Raw genomic sequence first — 25,921 nt, 5'->3', positions numbered from 1 at the left:
TTCACACGGAATTCAGAGATGTGCAAATAACCACTGCTTTTCAACACATTATCTTGTGCCCAGTTCGGGAATACAAAGGTTTTCTTGATACCTATTTTTCACTCTTTATATTTCAGCAAATTAATTGCTGTATACTCGGTATAGAATAAAAACCCATTGCAAGGTGCGGCTAATTTATTGGCTCTGGGTACCTAGGGTTCTTGATGAAACCTACAAGCCCTATATATCCCTGCAACGGGAAGAGTCCAGCAGACCTAACAGTATATTGCTTTCAGAAATCTGACATCGCAGAAAAAAGTTACAGAGTAAAAGGTGTAGAAAAAAGGCTGTTTTTTTCACCTTAATTTCAATATTTGTTTTCATTTCAGCTGTTATTTTCTGTAGGAAAACCTTGTAGGATCTACACAAACTGCCCCTTGCTTAATTCAGAATTTTGTCTACTTTTCGGAAATGTTTAGCTGTCTGGGATCCAGCATTGGTTTCATACCCATTTCTGTCACTAACTGGAAGGAGGCTGAAAGCACAAATAATAGTAAAAATGGGGTATGTCCCAGTAAAATGCCAAAATTGTGTTGAAAAATTGGGTTTTCTGATTCAAGTCTGCCTGTTCCTGAAAGCTGGGAAGATGATGATTTTAGCACCGCAAACCCTTTGTTGATTCCATTTTCAAGGAAAAAATCACAAGCCTTCTTCTGCAGCCCTTTTTTCTCATTTTTGTTTTTAAAAACTAAATTTTTGCTGTATTTTGGCTAATTTCTTGGTCGCCTTCAGGGGAACTCACAAACTCTGAGTACCTCTAGAATCCCTAGGATGTTGGAAAGAAGGACGCAAATTTGGCATGGTAGCTTATGTGGACAAAAAGTTATGAGGGCCTAAGCACGAACTGCGCCAAATAGCCACCTGTGGGGGGAAAAGGCCTGGCAGCGAAGGGGTTAAGTGTGCCGGCCTCTGGGTTGCAAAGCAGGGTTTCAGCAGGGCAGTCCCTCTTGTGTTTTCAGGCAGCAGATCTGAATTCCAATGCAGATCAGCCACTTTTATTCAATCATCTTGAGGGACAGTCAGTGGGCATCCTTGTTTAATGAGTTGCAGGGTGCCTCCCAGAAGTATGATAACTTCTTCCAAAGTGTGGAATCTTCTTGTCCCATAAAGCATTGCACTTTAACATTCCAAGATGGATGATTTTCCTCCAGAGGAGTAAGATCTGGCTAAACCAACCCCCTGGTGTGGCTCATTTCCATTCACCCCCCTCTGAAAATCTGAAAATATCTTTCCTAAGCCCACCATCTATCTGTGGGGAACGGGAATGAGAGGGCAGGCCTGGCTGCATTCCTTTCTGACTGATAATCTTTTGAAGCCTCAGCTTGATTCACCCAGCCCCCTTCCTAGTCTGGCTTCACCATCTGCCTACCTCTGACATCAGATAACCTCTGCTCAGTGCAGGCCACTTATCACCTCATCAAAAGGGCCTGGCTAATCATGTTAGGGCTGACCAATCAGAAGAGACCACTAGCAGGCTGGAATATGGCTTATAGTAAAGAAAGTCTCATAATGTATTTTCTGCATAAATTATGATACATTCAACAGTTGCAAAGTGTTGCATTTATCATTACCATTCATCTGAGTCTTTTCATGGTATTTTTTTTTTTTTCTAGCAATATTTAGGCTTATGCAATATATTTCCATTATAGCCTATGAAGCCAACTTTCTACAATGGGAAAAAATGAAAGGTGCAGTTTTCCCCTCACCAGGGCATATCAAACATCTTTTATAGTGTCCCCCATAATTACAGGGCACCCTACCCCAGGGACATTTAGGGGAGACCTTAGGGTGACATATGTAAAAAATAAGGTAGCTTGCTACTTTTGAAGTACCAATTCATAGTCGAATTTGCATACATTGTAAAGACAGTCTGCAAGGCAGGGCCACCTTTAAAAATGACAGCAGGTGCACAGCAGAGCAGGAAATCTACTGGGCCTCTAAACATCCCTGCCCTATTAAATACTAGGGACTTATAGGTAGTTTGAATCCCCCTTGCCTTATTATCTACTAGGAATTTACAGGATCTGTCATTGTCAGTTGAAACTATAACATTGTGACATTTGACTATATATCTTTTATTGAGAGCGCTGGCCCTGTGCCTGTTAAACAGAGCCCAGGGTACAGTCAGGGTCAGTTACCATCAGTATTAGTCAGAAACATTAGGGTAAACATGCTAAATTGGTGAGTTTCTCACATGGAGCATGTACAGAAAACGTTTGTAGATCGTTAACCCTTCTGGCTGAAGCAATGGCCATAACGAAGATTGTTTTGATCATCAAGAGATGCAGATGACAACTATGGGTGGGCACGAAAGGTGCCATTGGGGCATAATGAAGCGTTTGGGGGAAACATATTGAAGTCCTCTCAGGAAAAAAGTCACAACAGATGACTTTAACAAGGAGGGTTGATCCCGCAACTGTAAGAAAATCGAAATGGCCGAAATATACCTTTAAACGTGTAAAGCAGTGTGTAGGAAAATGGCTCCCTGTTGCAGTTACCCCCCACTTTTTGCCTGATTTTGATGCTGACTTGACTGAGAAGTGTGGTGGGACCCCGCTAACCAGGCCCCAGTGTTCCTTCACTAAAAATGTACTATTGTTTCCACAACTGGCACACCCATGGCACACAGATAAGTCCCTTGTAAAAGGTATCAGTGGTACCAAGGGCCCTGTGACCAGGGAAGGTCCCTTAGGGCTGCAGAATGTGTTGTGCCACCCTAAGGGACCCCTCACCTAACACATGCACACTGCCATTGCAGATTGTGTGTGTTGGTGGGGAGAAAAAGGCAAAGTCGACATGGCATCCCCCTCAGGATGCCATGCACACAAAATACTGCCTGTGGCATAGGTAAGTCACCCCTCTAGCAGGCCTTACAGCCCTAATGTAGGGTGCACTATACCACAGGTGAGGGCATAGCTGCATGAGCAATATGCCCCTACAGTGTCTAAGTTAATTCTTAGATATTGTAAGTACAGTGTGGCCATATTAAGTATATGGTCTGGGAGTTTGTCAAAACGAACTCCACAGCTCCATAATGGCTACATTGAATACTAGGACGTTTTGTATCAAACTTCTCAGAACAATAAACCCACACTGATGACAGTGTTGGATTTATTACAAAATGCACAAAGAGGGCATCTTAGAGATGCCCCTTGTATTTTACCCAATCCTTCAGTGCAGGACTGACTGGTCTGTGCCAGCCTGCCACTGAGAGACGAGTTTCTGCCACCCTGCGATGAGAGCATTTGTGCCTTCTGAGGCCAGAAACAAAGCCTGCACTGGGGGGAGGTACTTCACACCTCCCCCTGCAGGAACTGTGACACCTAGTGGTAAGCCTCAAAGGCTCAGGCTTTGTGTTACAATGCCCCAGGGTTCTCCAGGTAGTGGAGATGCCCAGCCCCCGGACAAAGCCCCACTTTTGGCGGCAGGCACAGAGGGATAATTAGGAAAAACAAGGAGGAGTCACCACCTCAGCCAGGACCACCTCTAAGGTGTCCAGAGCTGAAGTGACCCCCCTCCTTGCAGAATCCTCCATCCTGGTTTGGAGGATCAGGGCCAATAGGGATAGGAATGTGCCCTCCTCCCCAAAGGGACTAGGCACCAGGAGGGTGTAGCCACCCTCGGGACAGTAGCCATTGGCTACTGCCCTCTAACCCTAAAAAGCCCCTAAATGTTGTATGTAAGGGCTCCCTGGACCAAGCTAGTCAGATTCCTGATGACCTCACAATAAGAAGAAGGATTGCTTAGCGGAAACCCCAGCAGAGAAGGAAAGGAGACAACAACTAACTTGGTCCCAGCCCTACCGGCCTGTCTCCTGCTTCAAAGAACGTACAGAAGAAAAGCGACACGTCCTGCAGGACAAGCGACCTCTGAACAACCTCCAGAGGACTGCCTGCATTAAAGAAGAACAGAAGAAGAAACCTCTTCTGAAGGACTCCCACCTCACTCCAGAAGCGTAAGTCCTAACCACTTTGCATCTGATGCCCACGGCCTGAGTCCAGGTGGCCCAACTGATCAGAGAGGACCCCCCAGGGGATGGCAACCAAGTGCCCACCCTGGGTTGAACTCTCCACCCCTCCACGACGACGCCTGCAGAGGGAATCCTGAGGATCCCCTGCCCGCGACAGCCCTGGACGAAGATAACCGATGCCAAAGGACCTACTGCACCCATGGCACCCAGGCCTTAGAGAAAGCGACACTTGGTGCAGCGATGACCAACATGCGTCCCTCTTCCCTGTCCGACTGGTGGTGTGCCCAAGACACCCCCCTGGACCTTGCCTGCAGCGCATGAGGGACCCCGGGGTCCCCTCATGGAGTTTAATTGGAAACCCAACGCCCTGTTTGCACCCTGCACCCGCCCGCTCAAGTGCCACTGAGGGTGTGGAATTGGTGCCTACTTGGGGCCCCTCCAGTGCTCCTCTAATCCTCCCTGGTCTGCCCTCTGACCCAAGGGTACTTACCTGCTGGCAGACCGAATTCCGAGTACCCCATGTCTCCATAGGAGCCCACGTTAAAATTGCTCAATTTTGACCTCTGCACTCAACCGACCCCGTGTTGCTGGTGGTGGGTGTTTGGGGGTGACAAACCCCCAACGGTAGACTACCTATAACCCGGAGACTGCAACTATAAGTCGTGTACTTACTTACCTCTAAAACTGTACTTTATTTTTTTTCCCCTCTGGAACTGTTTTGAAAATGCAGTGTCCACTTTTAAAATAGATATTCTCTGTTTTCTTAAAATCTGTTTACTTGACTAAAGTGACACAAAGTTACATTGATGTCTATGCTAAGTACTTACCTGCAACAGTATTTACTTCTGAACGTAGTCTTGCGGTTCTAGTAATAACGTAACAAAAATATATTTTTCTATATAAAATCCTATTGGTCTGGAGTTAAGTCATTGAGTGTGTGTTTCTTCTATTGCTTGTATGTGTACAACAAATGCTGAACACTACCCTCTGATAAGCCTAACTGCTCGACCACACTACCACAAAAAGAGCATTAGTATTATCAATTATTGCCTCTGTCAAGCCTCTTGGGCGGAACCCTGGACTCTGTGCACACTATATCTCACTTTGATAAAGTATATACAGAGCCAGCTTTCTACAGAGGGTGACTCAGTAAGAGTAACAGGAAGGATAGGGTGTAGCCCCTAAATATTAGTTAAATGGCCTAGCTATCCACTCTGACTCCCAATTAGAGTAAAAGTGGAACAACCTATCCCATTAGAAGATCGTAAGGTAAAGTAGAGTGGTGGAGATGTCAGGGGCTTTGAGAAAGCCAAGATGGTAAACGATGACGATGACTGGATCTTCTTCTGATGACATCCCTTAGATCCACTGCTAACACGAATGGAGCAGTATACTTGTTAGGATATCTGGATCAGCTGAGAATGATGTTCCTACTGGGACTGCAATGCCCTGCAATAGCCTTGATTAACAAGTTACTAACCTTTGGTAATGCATTATCTGGTAGAGACTATCTAGCTGCAGATTCCTTACCTTTGAATTCCATCAGCTTCGAATACGGAATCTTTTTGCTGAGCAGTACCCTATTGTGTGCCGTCGGGTGGCGTTGCGTGCGTCATCTGGCTCCGCGTGGCTTCTTCACCGTCGTTGGAGCAGTCTCTGACGTCACAGTCGCCTATAAAGGCACCACTCTGACGTGCATACGTCAGTTCTTTTATCCACAACACTTCCACGCCAGAAGCGCAGAGTCATGGATAGAACCAAAATTTGTCTGTGCACAACTAGGGTCCTGAAAAGGGTAAGCCCTAAAGCCTATGAGACATTTCCGCAGAATGGGGAGGCATGGGTGGGTGTAAGGAATATGCAGCTAGATAGACTCTCCACCAGATAATGCGTTACCGAAGTTAAGCAACTTGTTCATCTGATAGAGACTTCTAGCTGCAGATTCCTTACTTTTGAATAGATACCCAAGCCATAAGCTCCTGGCGATGGGCTGCGGATAATACTCCTTCCAATAAAAAGTCCTGTAGGACTGAATGGGCAATGTGCCCATCTCTTCGTACTGGACTATCCAGGAAGTAATGTTTTGCAAACTTCTCCAAAGACGCCCACGTTGCCGCCTGACAGATCTCCAGGACTGATACGCCTCGAGCTAGCGCAGTGGTAGTATCTTTGCCCCTGGTAGAATGAGCCCTCAAGCCCTCAGGAGGCTGCTTCCTGGCTAATGCGTAGTAAATATTGAGGCAGAGAACGACCCAGCGCAAAATGGTTGGTTTCTGCACTGCCCGACCCTTCTTTGCTCCAACGTACCCCACAAAGAGTTGGTCATTCACCCGGAACTCTTTTGTGCAGTCAAGGTAGAACAACAACGCTCTTTTTGGGTCCAGTTGGTGGAGTCGCTCCTCTTCTTTAGAGGGATGCGGAGGAGCAAAGAAGATGGCCAGGGTGATGTTCTGACCCAGATGGAATGGGGTCACCACCTTGGGGAGAAAAGAGGCATGAGTTCTGAGAACCACTTTGTCTGGATCGGCGTCTTACGATGTCGTTCCGGCTCGGGATCATCAGGAATGAGGATGGGGCTTTCACCACCAGTGGGCGCTGGTGGGGGAGGGAACGTCTATGTCGGGCCTGGCACCGGAGGAGGCCGACTGTGAGAAACCAGCACCGGTCCGGAGCCAGTATTGGATCCTCGGGTCCGCACCGGTGCACCAGCAGCGCACCTGATGTGCCGACGGGCGTGGCGAAGTTAAGGTGCGCTTGGACTTCGTCTTCTTGTGTGTCTTCCCCGAGGACCTCAAGTAGGACGAAGAGAACTTGGGGCTCCTGGAGCAGTTCCACGACCTCCTGCTTGAGTGGGACCATGACCTCCGAGGAGTTGCACTGATCGAAGTCGTCTGCTGGGCCGCTATGAGCTTTAGGGACTACTCCCTCAAAGCTTTTGGGGCCATGGCCCGGCAGTCGGAGCACGACTACTGAGTCGTGGTCCCTGTCGAGGCACCAGAGACATACCTGATGGGGGTTTGCCACCAACTTGCTGCAATGACAGGTGCCATATGGCTTGAACGCAGTCTTCCTAGATGACATATTCCTCGCACAGACTACAAAAATCTTCGACAAAATGTCAAAAAAAGGCAAGGCGTAGCTCAATCTCACACCTGCACTTTACCGGCACAGAAAGAAAAGAACTGACATACGCGCGTCGGGTGGTGGCTTTATTGGTGACCATGACGTCACAGACGGCTCCAACAATGCTGACAAAGCCAAGTGGAGCCGGGCGACGCACGTGGATCCTAACAACGCCACCCGACGGGACGCGCAGGGTATTGCTCAGCAGAAGGATTCCGGATTCAAAGCTGACGCCAGGGAATTCAAAGGTAAGGAATGTGCGCTAGAAGTCTCTATCAGATATATCCTATACTGTTGATGGAACTGTCTTGCTAGCAGGTTAAGCCATAGTTCAACTGTTCTTGAAACGTTCCAGAGAGGAATTGGCATTCTCTCCAAACAGCTGCCCACAACAAAGGGCATTTCTGTGAAGGTTTCTGGGGCTTCTTCTGAGATGCCAGAGGAGTGCATCCAAGCATGGCAAGCAGCATGGCAGCTGTGCCCATGAATCAAGCCATCTTGTTTGCAGAGCCCATAGACTAAATCAGGATCTCTTTCAAGCCATTTGAATCGTTCACAAAATCGGTAAATTAGTTTTTCATGTGATTTGGTAGGTTGGGTCATTTCTATCAAATTCCATAGGGTATGGACATATGAACACAGGAGACAGGTGGCTTTTACTGTTGGGGGGGCGAGACTACCAGATTTAAAGAGATTATGACCCATAAAGTTCATTTCTTTGGCATTTCTATCAATGGTGTGGTAGATGGTAAATGCACTGTGATGTACAGTTCTGTAAAGAGGTGAGTCTTTAACATTTCCCTTAGGTAGAGCATTGTTGTGGCGGTCCTGCGGGATATGGGGATGCTATTCCAGGTCCAGGATGCACAGACAGATAAGGCCTGTTGTCTGGGGTATTTTCTTTTTCACACTTCTTAGTCCGCAGTCTGTGGGTGTCCAGGCTGCGGATGAGCAGAGAGCACCAAGAGATAGTGATCTTGTCTGAAAGACAAGAGGTGTTGCTGTCATGATGGTAAAGGATGCAGGTAGTTTTGAAGATTGTACATGCAGGCAAGGGGAGCCAATGGAGTTCCATCAGCATGGGGATGATGTGATCATATTTCATCAGGCCCTGGATGAAACATGTTGTGGAGTGTAGGATGCCTCCAAGAGGTGCCAGTGTGGCGTCTTGGAGGCTGTGGAGCAGGGCATTACCATAATTTAGATGCAAGACCACAAGGGCTTGACAAGCAGTCCTATGGCCACTTTCAGGAACATTTGTTTTCCTTTAGAAGAGAGAACTGGTACCAAGCTGTCCTTCTGTTTGTTTTCCTTTTGTGTTCCTTGAGGTAGAGGTTGATGTCAAGGGTGAATCAATGTGAAAGTTTCATGTCATTCACACTTGTCTGTACTGTATCTGGTTTGTTGTTTTTGGCAAATAGGATTTAAGTCTCGTTTGGGTTGAGCTTAAGGTCGGTGCTGGAGATACAGGCCTGGATGACGTGCAAGTAGTGAATGATTGAAGCAGAGGAGACATTTTGAGATGTGCATCATCAGCATATTGGCGAATCCTGACGCTGGTATCTGTGAGTACAGTACCAAGCAGTTCTCCATTAAGGATGAAGATGACAGGAGAGAGTGTAGAATCCTGGGGGACTCCATATGTGATAGGGATCTTTTGTAAACTAAAGGTGCCCATGATTGCAAACTAGCACTGGTGGGAAAGGTAGGAGGCGAACCAGTGAAGGACACTGCCTGTGAATCTAATTTGTGACTCGAAAGTGAGTGTGAGGGTGGAATGTTGACTGTTTAGAAGACAATGGAACATGTGTGGTCAAAAGAGCACTGTCTGTGATGTACAAGGTGGTGGTTTCTGTGCTGCAGCATTACCTAAAGCCAGATTGGCAGTCATGCAGGAGATGGTTAGCACTGATGTGAACTCGGAGTTGAAAAAACAATGCTGTTTCAATTATCTTGTAGGTGAATGGTAGGTTAGTGATAGGATGGTAGTTGGCAAGTTCATCAGGGAACAGTGTAAGTTTTTTTTTCGTTAAGGAGTGAGAGGATCTCGCAACTCTCAACAGCTTCTGTGAAGATGCCTTGGGTGAGCGAAGCATTGCCAATGGTAAGCAGGGAAGGGATAGCATCCCCAGAGAGAGCTTTGATGAAGGACAATAGCATGACATCATCTTCATATGAAGATATTTCTTATTTAATTGGACATTTTCAAATTTGGAGATTGAAAATTAACTTTAAGGGTCATCTTTTTGAGATTACAAAAAAAGAAGTACAACAAATTAGCAAGAAAAAAGTAAACATGAGTCAATATCAAGCACTTGACTGTGGTCAGTCTCCCTGCAAAAACATAAATGTCTTAAAGGTACTGGGGCCTTCCATGGAGTCACTGAATGTAGAAAACCTAATTTCAAGGTCAATTTAACAGAAAGCACTTTAGCTTGATTTTTTCCACAGTAAACTTCTACTTTTGAATGAGCTCCTCAGAAATACTCTCAGAAGGGACACATTTGCTTTGCTGTCCCGTCCCATGAGCAGTAAACACAGTGTGTTTCTATTGTGCCTTAAAGAAATGTGTGATGGACTTGTGATAGAGGTCTTGGGTGGGAAGACACAATTGAAACTGGAATAAGGGATGCTGCTTTGAGACTCATGTATCCTACTTCATCATGTATCTGCTTTAGGTTCATCTGAATGCCAAGTACAGACTTTACCAGAGTTTACTAATGGCCCTTTTTTTTGGGGGGGGGGGGGGGGGAGGGGAAGAGGGGCAGGGGGCTGTTACCATTTAGGGCAACACCTTGAGGTCATTTGCTATTCTTCCACGTCATACGTAAGATTATGATTCCCTAGATTTGGATGATCCCATACCGATACTGTGTTTGGTATATTGTTTTGTACAATTAAATAAATGTAAAAAAAATAGGATCGCACTAGTGACAAACTCTTTAGTCAGTATAAAGAACCAGTTACTGGATGCCAATAGACTATCCTACAATGTTTTTGTTCCTCAAAGAGTTCAGATATTGTTTTCACTCATTATCAACTTCGTAAAATAACTTTATAATTTACAATTTTTCAAGACTTATATGATTAATGTTCAATGCAAATTTACAATGTATCTATTTCTACTGCTTTCCAACTACTATTTTGTAGTATAAAACTTCAAACTCAAAAAAGACTTTAACATACTACCTCGCTGCTGAGAGGATTTGCCATCCACTTGTACTGAATTTAGGGCAAAGTCCTGTAAAATATATGGAAAAAAAACAAATATGAGAAATAAGAACATTCTTTTAGATAGGACAAATTTAAAACAACAACCAATCTCATTAGGTCAACTGGAGGATTTCATTAGGTCTCACTAAGTCAACTGGAGGATTTAATTGAAGTATTATACACATAATATGTCTGACTAACTCCAACGGGTACTCCCCCAAAAAAATTCAACATGCATATTAACGTTCTATAACTTCAATAAGAACGTGTGTTATTTACTGTTCAAACACATTTATCTTTTTGCTATTCAAAACTCCACATTATTGGAAGAAAGGAATTATTTGTTAAGTACTATGGCTCTCAACATATTCATTTATTTTCCTGCCATTAATTACCGTACAAGAGATTTGATCAAATTATACTGCTTTGAAGCACAAGTTACATATCTTCGGTAACACCTTATCTGGTAGAGACTATATCTATCCTCAGATTCTTTACCTTTGAATTTCCACAGGAGTCAGACTAGATTCGGAAGAATTTTTGTGAGAAGTACCCCTGCAGGCTGGTAGGTGGTGTAGACCAGCTCCATGTGCTTCAACCATGCTAGAAGTAACATCTCGATACTAATATAAGAGCCACAGAGGCGCACTGACATCAGTTTCTTTTCACGACATTCCATGCCAGAGCATAGAACCATGAAGTGCACTGAGGACCGAATGGGCAAAGTTCCCATCCCTATGGGCTTGACTGTCCAGGCAGTAGTGCTTGGTAAACATGTGCAGAGATGCCCACGTTGTTGCCTGGCAGATGTCCAGGATCAGAACCCCATGTGCTAACGCAGTGGACGCAGCTTTAGCTCTCGTGGAATGAACTTGCAAGCTATCAGAAGGTTGCTTCTTGGCCAATGCGTATCAGATATTAATGCAAAGCACTACTCATCTAGAGATGATCCACTCCTGTACTGCACGACATTTCTTTGCATCAACATACCACCCCACGAAGAGTTGGTTGTCCACCTTGAACTCTCATGTACGGTTAAGGTAGAACAATGCTCTTTTTGGGTTCAGTTGGTGTGTGGAGTCGCCCCTCTTCCTTCAAGGGATGTGGCAGAGCATAATGATAGGCAGGGTGATGGACTGGCCTACATGAAAGGGAGTGACAACTTGCAGCAAGAAACAAGCTATAGAGCGAAGAACCAGCATGCTGGGGAAGATGTTCAGGTACAGAGGCTTAGACGGCAAAGCCTGGAGCTCACTGAGCTACGCAGGGTAGATGTTACTGCCACTAGGAAGGCAGTCTTGATGGTAAGCAGCCTGAGAGGACAGCTATGTAGTGGCCCAAATGGAGCGCACAACAGAAAAGTCAGTACTAGACTTAGGTCCCACTGAGGCAGGATGAAGGTGAAAACATATGCTAAAGAGCTTTTAAAAACATATTCACAACAGGGGATTTGAACAAGGATGGCTGATTGGGAAACCACAGAAAGGCTGAGATAGACAAAAGATAGCCCCTTAAGGTGCCCAAACCAGAGCTTTGCTGGGCAAGAGAAAGAATAAATAGACGGAGCAGAAAAAGGGGATGGGAAGGTGGTCAAACTTGCTTTTCTGCACACCATGCCACAAGCTTGCCCAAGTGGCAGGATTATAGTCTTGGTGGTGGGACACCTGGCTGCCATGATAACATTGCAGGCTTCGGGCGGAATGCTGAAAGCGGTCAGTTGTTGCGGCTCAATCTCCATGCATGAAGGCGGAGCATTGCAAGGTTCAGGTAGAGAACTCTCCCCTGCTGCTGCGACAGGAGTTCCTCCCGAAGGGGCAGCCTGATCGGGGGACTGATGGCCATGCTAAACAGCCCGGGATACGAAACTCTATGTGACCGGTCCGGAGCCACAAGGATGACTTGGGCCCAGTAGTTCCCTATCTTCATGGAAACTCTGGGCAGGAGTGGTACAGGCGGCCTGAGCTCCACTCGCAATGAAAAGCGCCTCATAGGGACAGCCGCCTTGGAAATTCAAGTGCACAAAACTGCAGAGACTGCACGTTCTCAGCGGTGGCGAACAGATCTAACCAAGCTCACCCGCTGCTGAAAAAGACTTTGCACCACTTCCAGATGGAAATGCCATTCATTATCTGCTAGGCATCTTTGGCTGAGTTTGTCCGCTCTGGTGTTCCGAGAGCCTACCGTGTGTTGAACCGCCAGGGATATGCCCTGACGGTTCAGCCACGTCCAGAGGTGCAGGGCTTTTTGACAAAGTGTCCCCGACCCCCACCTGCCCAGTTTGTTAGAGTACCACATGGCAGTAGTGTTGTCCGTGAACACCTGCACTAGATTTCCTTTGATGGAGTGTAGAAAGCCTTCAATGCAAGTCAGATCGCCTGGAACTCCAGTAGGTTGATGTGGAGTCCGGATTCTGCCAGAGACTAGAGATCTCTGATTTCCACATCTGCCAGATGGCTGCCCTATCCCAGAAGTGACACATCTGTCACTACTGTCTGAGCTATTTGGAGACTGGAGAGAGGTCTGCACTACCCAGTCGTGGTTTGTTGACTACCACTGCAGATATTTTGCAGTTCCCTCTGAGATCTGGTACTTGTCGAAGATACTCCGCCCACAGGAACTTCAGGTTCCATTGCAGAGCCCACATATGCCAGCAAGCATGTGTCACAAGCAGGATGCCGGATGCCATGAGGCCCAGCACCATAAGAGTCAGTCTCACCGAAACCAGAACAGAGGATGGAACATTGGCATCATACCTGAACAGCCTGGATTTGCTGTTCAAGAGTATAGGCCGGAACCTGCACTGTGTCCAGAACACCGCTGATGAAAGGAAGCATCTGAGATGGCACCAGGTGTGACTTCTGCACATTGATGGTTAAGCCCAGAGAGTGCAAGAGGGCTGCCGTAGACAGGAGCTATGAAACGACTGACTAGGGCGAGTCCGCCTTGAACAGTCAGTCATCGAGACAGAGGAAGACTAGAACTCCTGATCTTTGAGGATGAGCTGCAACCACCACCATCACCTTGGTGAACACATAAGGGATACTTTTATGGCAGAAAGGGAGCACGATGAATTGAAAGTGCTTGCGGCCCACTGTAAACCGCAGGTAACGCCTGTGGGCAGGCAAGACGGGAATGTGAAGTGTACTCCTACCAACCAGTCTCCCGTGTCGAGAGTAGACAGAACAATCTGGAGAACTCAGAAGTCTGATGTTATCAACCGCCCGTGGTGCAGGTGTTGAGATATCCTCCTTCACACTGGATGCCATGATGGTTGGAGGGCGAACTAAAGATGTTTGGTGACTGCGGCTGCTCAAGGGAGGTGATGGTGGACTGGCCTACAGGGTCTTTGGCTACCACGTCCTCGGCCACAAAGAGGCTGGGGAGCTTGCATGTTGTGGTAGTTGGGTGGGTAAAGAAGCGGCTGGAAGCCCCTTCCCTGGTAGTGAAAGGTGCGAAGGACGGACTGGGATTGATGGGAGATCATTTAAGGGCCCTGAACTTGGCTGTAGCTCTGCTATCCTTGAAGCGCTCCATCACTGAATCCACCTATCTCTCAAGAGACAGGAGCCATCAAAGGGTATGTCCATAAGCAAAGCATGGACAGCCATTGAAAAGCCAGTCATCCTCAGCCAGGCATGGAGCCGTAATGTCACCAATGAAGCAACAGCTCTGCCTAGTGAGTTGTTGTGTCCAGCCCACACTGGACTGTGAACTTTGGTGCATCTCTCCAGTTTGCCATAGCCTGGGAAAGTATGGTTCCGGAAACCTCCGGGACCAAGGGCAGCACCTGGGCAACCGAATCCCAAAGTGCATAGGAGCAATGGACCAAAAGGCACACGGTTTTCATGGACCACAGTGCCAGACTGACAGAAGACAACATTTTCTTACCTAAGGTGTCTAGCCTCTTGGATTCCCTATCTGGTGGGGTGGCAAAGAATGCACCAGGATTTACATAGGATGTGGAGGCTCGGACCACCAACCTCTCCAGGGTCTTGGGAAACTTGGGTCACCTGGAGCAGGGCAATAGTGGAGGACAACTCTACCGGTCCCCACAGGAGCAGGGCTTGGATCAGGCCCGAGCAGGAGGTCTGTAAAGTCTCCATTAAAAGGGATGAAACAGTTCTGAAGAGGTAACCTCTGGCTAAAATACATATTTTAAGATATTAATCTTGACTGCCACTGAGGGCAGGCTAATGTCCAGGACCTCAGCTGCCCTCACCACCACCATAGCAAAAGAGGCTCCCTCCTTCGTAACCACGTTAGGAGGAAAGACCATGCCAGCATATGGGGAAGTGTCCAGTCCAGAATCCTCACACCAGTCCATATTGGGCCTGGTATTCTTCAGGGTCCAGTGGCTCCTCTCCATCATCCCCAAGTTGTAGCCCAGAGGAACAGGGCTTAGGCTCCAGTCTGGAGGGTATGGCTCCAGTTAATGCCGGAGTTGGCCAACGCCCTTCCTGGGGATGAGAATGGGGATGGCGCCAGGAGCGTCAACATCTAGGCCAGTGTCTAGGTGGTACAACCACTGCTGGTCCAGAGCCATCAGTGGACTCGACTGGCGCCAGGGGCTTGACTGGCACCAGGGGTAGACTCACCAATGGGGAACTGGTAGGGGCCCCTTCCAATCCAGTGAGGCCTGAAGGCACTCCAGTGGGGACAGGCCACCCAAATAAGAGGTGCATTGCCTCAAAACATTCTCAGAGCTGGGCGGGGGTCGCTTCGGTTCCCGGAAAGTCAGGGAGGAGTGGGGATGACCCTGGCGCAGGCTAAATCATGTGGCCAGGCCTCAGGTGATGACGCTCCCTCGTCTCGTGGGATGACTTTGAAGGATGGGGCGATATAAAGACCTCCTTGACTTCTTCCTCCTCTTAGTCTTGTGGGACTTACTGAAGTATGATTTTGATTGCAACGAAGAATGATGGCTCCATGACTGATCCCTGGACCTTCCTCTGAATCAGGACTGAGACCATCACGCGTTGCACGTTGACCGGCAAGGGGCTTGAGAAATTGCTCTCTCAAGGCCTTGGGGTACATGGGAAGACAATGACGCAAGTCTTGGCATTGCGGTTGTGCTCAAACACCAGAGGCAGGCAAGGTGCAAGTCCCTCAACAACATTTTCCAGTTACTGGCATTGCAAGGCTTGGAGCCAGTCTTCCTCGTGGACATCCCTGCCACACCAGAAGAAAAGTCTCAAAAAACACACTTCGACAAAAGCTGGAAAAAGGCAGTCAAAAAATACCTGGGGATAGCTCAGTACAGATCTTCACAGGATGTCACATAATTAAAAGAACTGAAGCCAGTGCTCTGGGGTGTCACCTATATAGGCACTGTGCATGTCACTTCTGGTGTGGAGGATACCATGCGCAGCAGAACATCATCACGTACGGGTGCACAGAAGTACTGTTCACAAAAAAATTATGGATCCAGTCTGACGCCTGGGGAATATTCAAAGGTGAGGAATCTGTGACTAGAAGTCTCTATCAGATAGAGCGTTTCTAAAGGTAATTAACATGTTCTTTTCACAGAGTCTTCTAGCTGCAGAACCCTCACCTTTTGAGCAAACATCAAAGCCATACCTATTTTGAGGAGGGTTAGTGAATGGACTCAAACCAGAAAGTCCTGCAGGACCAAGCGGGCAATTTGTCCCTCTCTGGGAACCCTGACCGACCAGGTAATAGTGCCTTGTGAACATACATAGGGAAACCCATACCACAGTCTCACAGATGTCTAGGACAGGGACTCAGCCTGTTGCCACCATTAGTAGCAGCTTTGGTCTGGCAGCATTGTCATGCAGTCCTCCTGGAGGCTGCTTTTTGGCCAATGTGTGGCAGATCTTAATGCAAGGTCTAGCTGAAGATGGTTCTTTTCTGTACATCATTGCCTGTTTTTGGCTCAAGATACCCCACAAACAGCTAATCATTTACCTGGTGTTCTTTGGTTCAATCTATACTGAAGCTCAGTGCTCGCTTAGGGCCCAAGCGATGGAGTATCAATTCCTCCTTAGAAGGGGTGAGGTGGAGAACAGAACACTGGCAAGGTTATTGTTGACCAATGTGGAATAGCATCACAATCTTAAGCAAAAATGATGCTGGCGTCCGCAAAACACATTTGTCTAGGAAGAATGTGGTTGTTGGAGGGTTAACAGAGAGAGCTAAAAGGTCACTTACATGTCATAATGAAGTACAATGTCTTGAGGGTGAGATGATGAAATTAAGGTCACACTGCAACATGAAAAGGGAGAGAGAAGAAACAAATGTTGTAAAACCTTTCAAAAATGATGTAGCAATAGGAGACTTAAACAGCAAAGGCTGATTCCTTTGTGGTCCAGCCACTTCCAGAGGACCAAGGCCTCCCAGCACAGGGTCCAGGACCTCATCCCACCTTGTTTGTTGCAGTACCACATGGCGGTAGGATGTCTGGTAGCACCTGTAACAGTCTCCTTTGATGGATGGAAGACTTTCAGTGCCAAGAGAATGGAACCCCGCCAGAAACCAGAGGCCACTGATCTCCACCTCTCCCAGGTTGGCATCAGCTCAGGGTGAGGGACGGAGAGGTATTTGCTACTGATCCAATCTCAGTCCATAATCACTACTACAGGTCTCCTCCATCATCTTGATGTTGTCAAAGTGGCCCCCGTTATCCTGGGACGACTAAGACTTCAGGTCCCTTTGCAGAACCCACTAATGGCATCTAACATGCTCAACCAGCAGGATGCAGGAGGCCATCAAACCCAGCAGCCTCAGAGTCAACCTCACTGAAATCTAGGACCAAGGCTAAAAGATCGGGATCATAGCCTGAATATCCTGGACACTCTTTCCTGGGGGAAAGGCAAGCAATGAATTGTGTCCACAATGGCTCTGATGAAGGGGAGAGTCTGAGAAGGAATCAAATGTGACTTTGTCATAGAGACAGTAAACCACAAAGATGACAGGAGGTCTGCCATAGTCTGCAAGTTGCTGACAGCCTGGGGCCAGCCAGTCTTGAACAGCTAGTCGTCGACGCAGGGGAAGACTGACACACCTTGACCCGAAGGTGTGCTGCGACCACCACCATCACTTTTGTGAACACTCAGGGGGCAATGATGAGACCAAAGGCGAGCCCAATAAACTGAAAATGCTCCTTTCCTACCACAAACTGCAGGCTGCACAATGGGTTTTCAGGGTGGCTATATATGGAAGTAAGCACCCTGCAGGTCCAACATTATCATAGGGTCGAGGGCAGGCAAGACCTGAGCCAGTATGAGCATCTCGAATTTGCCATTCCGGAGGAAGGTGTTGAGAGGGTGCAGGTCTAAAACTGGAAAAAAGGCCTCCATCACTTTTCGGCACCAAAAAGTTGCTTTTTTTAGGGCTTATATTTAGCCTCCATGTTAGCTTTGTTTTTTAACTTAGCATCTTTTTCTAAATGTTAGTTTGCACATGTATTTCCCTTAACACAAGAATGTGCCACACACACATTTATTCCTGGTAGGCATTGTCGCTATGTAGTCTGCACAGTTATTTCCAGGGGCACACATTTAAAATGCAATGCCTTTGTTCTATTTTTGTGCTCGCAGGAGACGACTCCTTTTCCCTAGACTAACTAAAGATGCTCTTCTGCACCTATTGCACAGAACGAGAAGGAAAGTGTTTTATTATTTAATCATTGACCATGATGAACTCATCAAGAGGCACTTTGCGCTCAAGTTATCATGGAAGTCCTGTGAGATGTGATTGAAATGCAGTCCTGCTGGCCCAACTTCACCCTGTGAAGAAAGATAGCCATGTAGAAAAGTGTGCAGGCCTGTACACTTAGAAGGGTACATTAGTTAATGCACTAAGGTTGGCTTCCTGACACCTAATTCCAATATATGTGGTTAGATAATTACAACAGATCTAGTCAAAGGGTACTTCTGCTATGCTCTCTCTGGTGTATAGGCACTAGTGACAGAAAGGAGCAAAATTAGGAACAAGTAGCATGGTTGAATTGTTTGTGATTTTCACCATTCTAATAATGCTTATTACAATATGTCTCATTTGCTTAATAATTGCAGCTCGTTTTTTTTTTTTTTTTTTTACAAGGATAAGAGCGTTTCAATAATTACTTGAAAATGTATTTTATTATCTTTTCTTTGTGACACCTTGGACATACAAAATTGGAAAACAAAAGGGTTAGATCTGTTTCCACAGGTTACAGACAACATGCATCACCCTGAAAGGTTAGGGGTTTTAGATGTGGTCCTGCGAACTAGCCAAAACAGAACAACATTTACTGATGATATAAGAAGACACAGTCTCTATATTTTGAAGTTTTGTTGGTCTAATACACAGTGCAATTTGTAGGAACCCTGTAACATAGCACCCAACGTTCTAGGTCAGATACCTATTTAACAGGTCTCCTGAGTAGTTTTCTTGCTTGTGCCCATGGCTCCTTTATTGTCTCTTTACGAAGGCATCCATGGTGATAAGGATTTATCCTGCTCAGCATTTATAGTAAGCGCCTATTTGTGTCTGCTGGTTGATCAAACCTGGTCTTTTAAAAGGATTACCCTCAGTATAGTGTTTCCTTTCTTTGAAATCCATTCATGAAATATGGTGCAACCAGTGATTATTGCTGTTAATTGCAGACAAACTGTCACTTATCATTTAGCTAGATATGGGCTCACCACTGGTGGTGGTGGTGAAGTTACCCTCATGATTGAGGCACACACAGCTTATAAATGTGAAGGTTTTTATTTCTGGGTTAATTTTCCAGCAGTCAATGTTAATTCATCAACATTTCACACATACACTGAGGCTGTAGTTTCGGCTGCATATAGTCTTTATGAATACGTAGAAATACATAGAACTTCCAGGAACATTATAATTGGTTCCAAGGAGCCCTCCTACTGAAACTTCAAAATGACAGGATGGGTCCTCTCAGTAATGAAAAAGAAACTTGGCCAGTGTTAGCAGGCTATAAACCTTATCCACATAAAAATAATTTAAAAAAGTGTGAAACACTTAAACCACTGGGTTAGGTTGTATCGACCTCTGATGCAATTTATCATGTGTACATTAACTACTGCCCAAGCAACGGCTCTTCGAGCTGGGCAGATGCAGTTAGCTGTGCCTGCAATTAGTCCAGTTATTATTAATGCCATTATTGGTAAAATCCCTGACAAACATGATGAAATTCCACTTTGGATTGCACAGAAAAGTAATTAGCCTTAAGCAGTGTTTCCCCATATGGGACCCCAAGATAAATTTAGAATTCTCACTATATCGCTTTCACTCTGTATGATTTCCCCAGTTCAAGAGTGTAATACATGGGGCTCTGAATTTACTGCCACATTACTCACGGAAGTCTGTCAATTGCAGTTTTACCTGAAGTACTTAAACAATTTCAGGCTGAACATGGTGCAGCTCCTGCCCCGGATTAGGGGATGAAACTTATTGGCAACTTTGCCATGGTGTCCTCAATAATTTTAATATTATAGGGAAGGAAGCTTCTTTGGCAATACCCCAATGACTCACGTTGGTTCCAGAAGCAAATTAGGAATGCAAGCTACCAAAGATAATTACTGAAATCTACACATCTACAGGTCATGATAGTTTAGGAACCAGGCCTAACAAGCCACCACTTAAAATGCAAATTTGATACTTATACTAGTAAGCAGGCACCTAAGCCTGAAAAAAAAACAGGAATAAGAATAAAGACAGAACTAAAACTAAAACACGGATGGGATCTCCGCAACAGGAGTCTTCCGAAAAACGTAACAATTTGCGTAATTGTGATATACTTAAACAGCCTGATAGGTATTAGTATTGTGATACACGTCCTTCTTGTTCTTTTCAGAACTCTACAGGTAAGTGGTCAAAGAAAGGGGGACGAGGGGACCGAAGACAGGTACAGTATCATAAAAAAGAAATGTAAACTTCCACAACAAAAAGCACAATTTAAAAAGAAGAAAGTGGCAAAAGTTCCAATAAATATGCCACAAATACTCAGAACTCTTCTTCTGAACAATACGTGGGCGAGAACTCTTCTCAACAGTGCAGCAGAGGTCACAATAGTTCAACAGACTCTACAAGAGTTTGAACAGGTTGAAACTCCAGGTCAGCGGCTATGCCCTCCTGATAGACTTTATAATTTGGATTTAGAAATTGAAGGTGTTATACCATGTACTATTAAATTACTAATCTGGCAGAATTTAGCTAATTAATTCAATATTCTCTTGGATGAAAGTGATTGGCTGTCTGAGGTTGTTAGAAAAGTCCCACAAGGGGGAGATGTAATGCTACCTTCCTTTTCGGTTCTTGTTCCCAAGGAAGTTAAAGAAGCATATGCTGCAGAATAGGCTCTCACACAAGCCCCAGCATTATATAGTAATCTTGCAGGTTGGGATAAGGACTTACCTTATGTTATACCTATAAGGTCCAGCCCGCAAGTACAGCCACAATACCCTATTAAACATGAAGCTAAATGCCCTGTTAGGGAGATTCTATCACAATTAGAATATCAAGGTGTGATTTAGCCTTTTGTCGCCCCTATTAATAATCCATTATTCCCTATGATTACACCAGATCATTCCTATCATATAGTATTAGGCTACAGAGATTTAAACAGTCTCACAAAAACTTTTGCTGTACAAAATTTGCACAGCACAGCCTTCATAAATAACACTGTTTGTAACAAATATGAAACTACACTCGACATTTGCAATGCCTTTTTCTGTCAAAATATAGCACCAGAAAGCCGCAATCTGACCACTTTCACAGAGCTAGGAACATAACGAAAGTTCTGTCGGCTCACACAAGGTTATAAGAACAGACCAGGTCTTTTGCTGCCCAAGTGACAACAATTTTACAAGAAATCGACTCAGAATTGTTGTCTTACGTTGATGACATTTAGATCACAGATGAGGATTTAAATTCACATCGGGCCAGAGTGGATCATATAATTCTGGGATTCACTGAACATGGCTATAAATTAAATTTTTCTAAATCTACAATTGCCTTTCCCCACACATTACTTCCACAGGTTAAAGCCTAGCACCACCTTTCTTAGAAAATGTGCTCTTTTGCAACCACGGAATACCTTTAAAAAGCTCCAATCCTGTCCTGTGAATTTGCCACTGCTTTCTGGTCGTACACAGAAATGACAAGTTTCCATTGATTTGATCAAGTTATACCATGTAGCTAGTTCCCCACAGCAGACCACTAGGGATTCTGGGTACTTCCTTGTCTGCTCTCCCTACCCTGCATGAAATCCCTCTGCAAGCACTAAGTAATCCTTATCTTTCAACTCCCTGACTGTGGACTTCAGATGCTAACGAACTTTCAATCATACCAGTAACTGATGACAACACTGGATGTGCTTCCAACATGACTTTGACGTTTTCTGATGCTGCCCCTAGCAATTAAGTTGTATACTATTAACTGCCTTTCGATGTGCCTACCCCTGTCCCTTATTTTATTTAAAGTGCCTCTAGTTACTTTGTCAGCGTGTATGATTTTTCTTCAAATTATTTGCATTCTTCCTTGCATGGTGCACTGTCCCTTTGGTTGAAACAGACTTGGCGGATTCATCCATGGTCCTACTGTTGGATTTTTCTTTCATTATTTTTTCTCCTATTCTGGAATGGGTTTCTTATAGTTTTCTTCCTGTTGTTGAATGGACACTAATTCCCAAATCTCTCCTCCAGAACTGGTAGCCAAGGTGCTTATGCCCCATTCTTCTACACATTAGGTCAGAAGAGACTTGTCCCTTGTGAACGTTACTGCATTGCCTGTCCTTGATGGTATTGTTTGGGGGTAAGGTGATGGTATTGTTTGAGATAAGGTGCCCTATGGTATTTCTGGTCCTACAGAGACAACGCAAGTTCCCAATGTGTTTAAAATTTCTATGGATAACGGTATTACCCCAGGTTCCATTGAATGAGATGTTTTGACTGTTTCTAACATGCTATCTGAATTAACATTGTACTCAGTATTTGAGAATGAGGATGAATTTTAATTCTACAAATTATGGTGAAATGTTTTGCTTTCATTGTTATACACATAACTGTTTTAAAGAAGTTCCCTTATTTTTCCAGTCATGTCCCTACAGACCCCATTTTATATTATTAGAAGCTTACGCTGTCCTCATCAAAGAAAAATATACTCACACAACCAAAATGTATTTATTCTGACTCATTATTTCACAGCTAGCTTTGATAACTTGCAACAGTACATTAATTTCACAGAATAGCTTAATGTAACAGTGAAGAATGAAATGCATAATTCTGCAATTTTTGGTTTAGATGGGGGGTTACTGTAGCCAGTTGATATTGATGGCTGCAAACCCCTTCAAGGGGTTTAAAGCAAGCAGGCCAGACCCCTGGTATAGTCAGTCCCAACACCTGGGGGTGGTTACTTCTTATAGGGGAGAAAAGTTATGCCAACAATGTTAGAGCATTCCACCGTGTCAGCAGTTAAACATTTACCCCTCCTATCGGATCATATGGATTTACAAGAGTTGTTGTTGGGTCCAAGATCTATTTGTTCTAAATATTTTATATATGCCACTTATAATGAATTCTGGAATATTTCTCAACAAAAAGCTGCTGAAACGTTTAAGACAGATTAATCAGGAAATTTGGAGAAAAAAAAACCATTGGCCGTTATCAAGAATGGCATGCCTATATTGTAAACCCGTATTTATTCATCCTCCACTACTCTTTTGTAATTTACTTACCATTAGAAAACAAAATCTACACCTCATGGATATGTTCTTCTAATTGTTTTTTTTAGAGCGGTGTTGACATACATCTGTCCCACACATTGTCATTGTAACAACAGGGACAAACTATAGTGTGGCATCTGTGTATGATTGTTTCTCTCTGTACCCCTACTACTGTATGTTATTCTGTAATACATATGTAGTGAATGCAATAGCTTTATTTTTGTACAACTGTTTTTCATTCATTTTGTTACTTGTGATCTGTTTATCCAATTCAATTGATTTGTGCATTTGCTTTAATACGGTTAAGCTCTTGGCGCTATTTAATTCTTATCGTTCTAATCAATGCGTCATTTTTTTTTTGTATATAATTTTTATTGAGTTTTTCAATATATACAGAAAACATTTGCATTTTAATGATGCAACAATAGCACAAGTTGTGCAAATTACCCTTCCCCAAAAAAAGAGAAACACAAGCTCTCCCCACTTCCCGGACATGACGCTCGTACAGGTACGGTCCTAACAATGTATCAACATGTTATACAGTTCTCATATTCATAGGATGCATTATTAGATGAAACAAATAGAGCTTCAATGCGTAATATATCATAGACCCTAAACACCTGGGCTAAGTATACTCTGTTTTATGAATGACCACCTTGTTGGCCATTGACTTCAGCTGGGAGGATGGGGTACCTCTGCAGAAGTCGTAATAGGAGTCGTAGTCCTGGTGTGGTTTGTGAGGTGGCTGGCGAGCGAGCGATTCATGGTCCTGCTCTCTCTGAACCGCTCGAGAGTGACGTCTGTCTTATCCCCAAACAGACGAGTTCCATCGAATGGAATATCCATGAGGGACTGGACGTCACCTGAAAAACTACTGGATGGCAGCCAAGTGTGGCAGCGAATGGCAGCACTGGTGCCAATGGCCTGCTCAATGCAATCGGTGCTGTCCAAGCCACAACCCATTGTGAACTTGGCGGCATCCCGACTGTCCTGAATGGTCTGGGGAAGGACAGGTCAGAGATCTTCTGTGAACCAGGGAGGACATGAGTCACCAAGCCCAAAGGATGTGGGAGTAGCATCCCAGGAGTCAGCTGGCATTCACTGAGCAGAAAGCCAGGCTGATGGAAGAAAAACTGACTTCCCAAACGTTTCTACTCACTTGGATACCTTATCAGGAGTAGTTGGGAAATTATTGGTATTAGACCTGCTTGCTGATGCCTGAACAAATATCACTTTAATGGAACAGGTGCTGAGACAAGGGGAATGCCTGAGTTCACCCCTCCTTCAATGGCCAATAAGTCTGGCTCCTCGCCACGCGGGCTTTTTCTGCCATCCCAGATGTAATTCTCAATCAAATGCTGCAACTTCCCTAGAGCATTGGGGTGGGTGTTTGAGCAGTAACATCTGCATCATATATAGAATTTTAAGCAGGAGAGTCATTTTTACCGCCGCTAGTCTTCCCAGCCAGGAGAGGGAACCTCCTGTTTATGATTGTAGGTCTGCTCTGGCTGTGGAAAGCAGACACTCCTAGTTACGCTCTGCAATTTTCTCCAATGTAGAGTGGATTTGTAGGCTCAGGTAAAGGTCTCCCTGTGTGACCCATGCGAATGGAAAGAGGCGGCTAAGGTGTAGTCGGTCCATCTGTGGAACTGTGAGACTCAGAATTTGTGTTTTTCAGAGACTGACTTTAAAACCTGAGACCCTGCCAAAGACCTCTAGCTCCGATATCAAATGTGGAAGGGACGCAAAAGGTGGAGTGACCGAACGCCTTTTCTGAGTCGACCAAGAGTAGGAGAACTGGTATACGGGAGAGATGAGTCTTGTCTATGAGATGACAGAGGCATTTAGTGTTGTCACTACAGCCTCTTTCAGGTATAACTCCAGGCTGGTCAGGGTTGAACACGCCCTACATATAGGTGGTCAGGCAGGCTGATAATATGCTAGTGAATACTTTGGCATCCACATTAAATAGTGATATGGGGCGATCAAAGGCACAGTGTGCTGAGGTTTTCCCTGGTTTGGGCATCACTGTAATAATGGCGTCTTTCATTGTGTCTTTACGGGTCACTGATGTGCTAAAGGAGTTGTAAAATCAGGCTAATACGGGAGCCAGTGTAGGGGCAAGGACTTATAAAAGTCTCCAGGGTAGCCATCCTGTCCAGGTGCCTTACCTGGTTGCAGACGGGCTATGCCCGAAAGCACCTCATCGGTGTGGATATATGTAGCCATATGAAAGGACTCATTCCCAGGGATATGTTCCATAGGTAGCGGGCAAGATATTGATTTGCCTTGTCTAAGTTCATTATCTCTGCTGTATATAACGTGGCATAAAAGCGCTCTAACTCCTGTGTATTTTGTGAGTCCTGACATACTTTGTTTCCTTGCAACATCTCAATCTCATTTATCCTCTGCTTGCGAGCTTGGGCATGTAACAAATGTGCCAAAAGGCACCCGCCTTGTTACCCCAGTGTAAAACTTTTGTTTAATGTGCAGTAATGCATATTCTGCCTTATTCACATCAAAGGCTATAAGCTCTTTACGGGCTGATGTGAGTTGGCGCTGCGCCTGATGACATTCTGATTGTTTATGCTCCTCCAACACATTAACCTCTGAGATAAAAAAGTTGGAGGTCAAGAACTTCTGTCGCCTTACGCATCATACTGGCATAAAAGGACGATTCCTCAGTGGCTAGGTCAGGGAGTGAGAAAATAACTGATTCAGGGGAAATATCAAGACTGCTGACCTCCAGCAAGTCATCGTACCAATTGTCTCCAGTATAGGGCTGAGTGAACTCATCAACCGCATCATAATCGATGTCCTAGTCTGTGCCAAAAAGGGAGTGTTGCATGTGCAATTTACCTTTTAGAAGCAGCAAATCAAGTGGGGGAAGC

The 25,921-nt window shown here is 45.2% G+C and overlaps 1 protein-coding gene across 2 annotated transcripts in view; it reads right to left on the bottom strand.

The window, feature by feature from the left end:
- Positions 1-25,921, bottom strand: part of SCAPER (S-phase cyclin A associated protein in the ER) — a 2,262,878-nt gene that overhangs the window by 8,143 nt on the left and 2,228,814 nt on the right. For both annotated transcript variants that reach the window (XM_069222023.1, XM_069222024.1), the window contains exon 32: positions 10,322-10,373. In XM_069222023.1, coding sequence (XP_069078124.1) covers positions 10,322-10,373 — 52 coding nt within the window. The remainder of the gene's footprint in view (positions 1-10,321; positions 10,374-25,921) is intronic.

Source organism: Pleurodeles waltl, chromosome 3_1 (assembly GCF_031143425.1).
Source record: "Pleurodeles waltl isolate 20211129_DDA chromosome 3_1, aPleWal1.hap1.20221129, whole genome shotgun sequence".
Lineage (NCBI taxonomy): Eukaryota > Metazoa > Chordata > Amphibia > Caudata > Salamandridae > Pleurodeles > Pleurodeles waltl.
The sequence above is the reverse complement of the archived record's forward strand: the minus strand, read 5'-3'. Positions and strand labels throughout refer to the sequence as shown.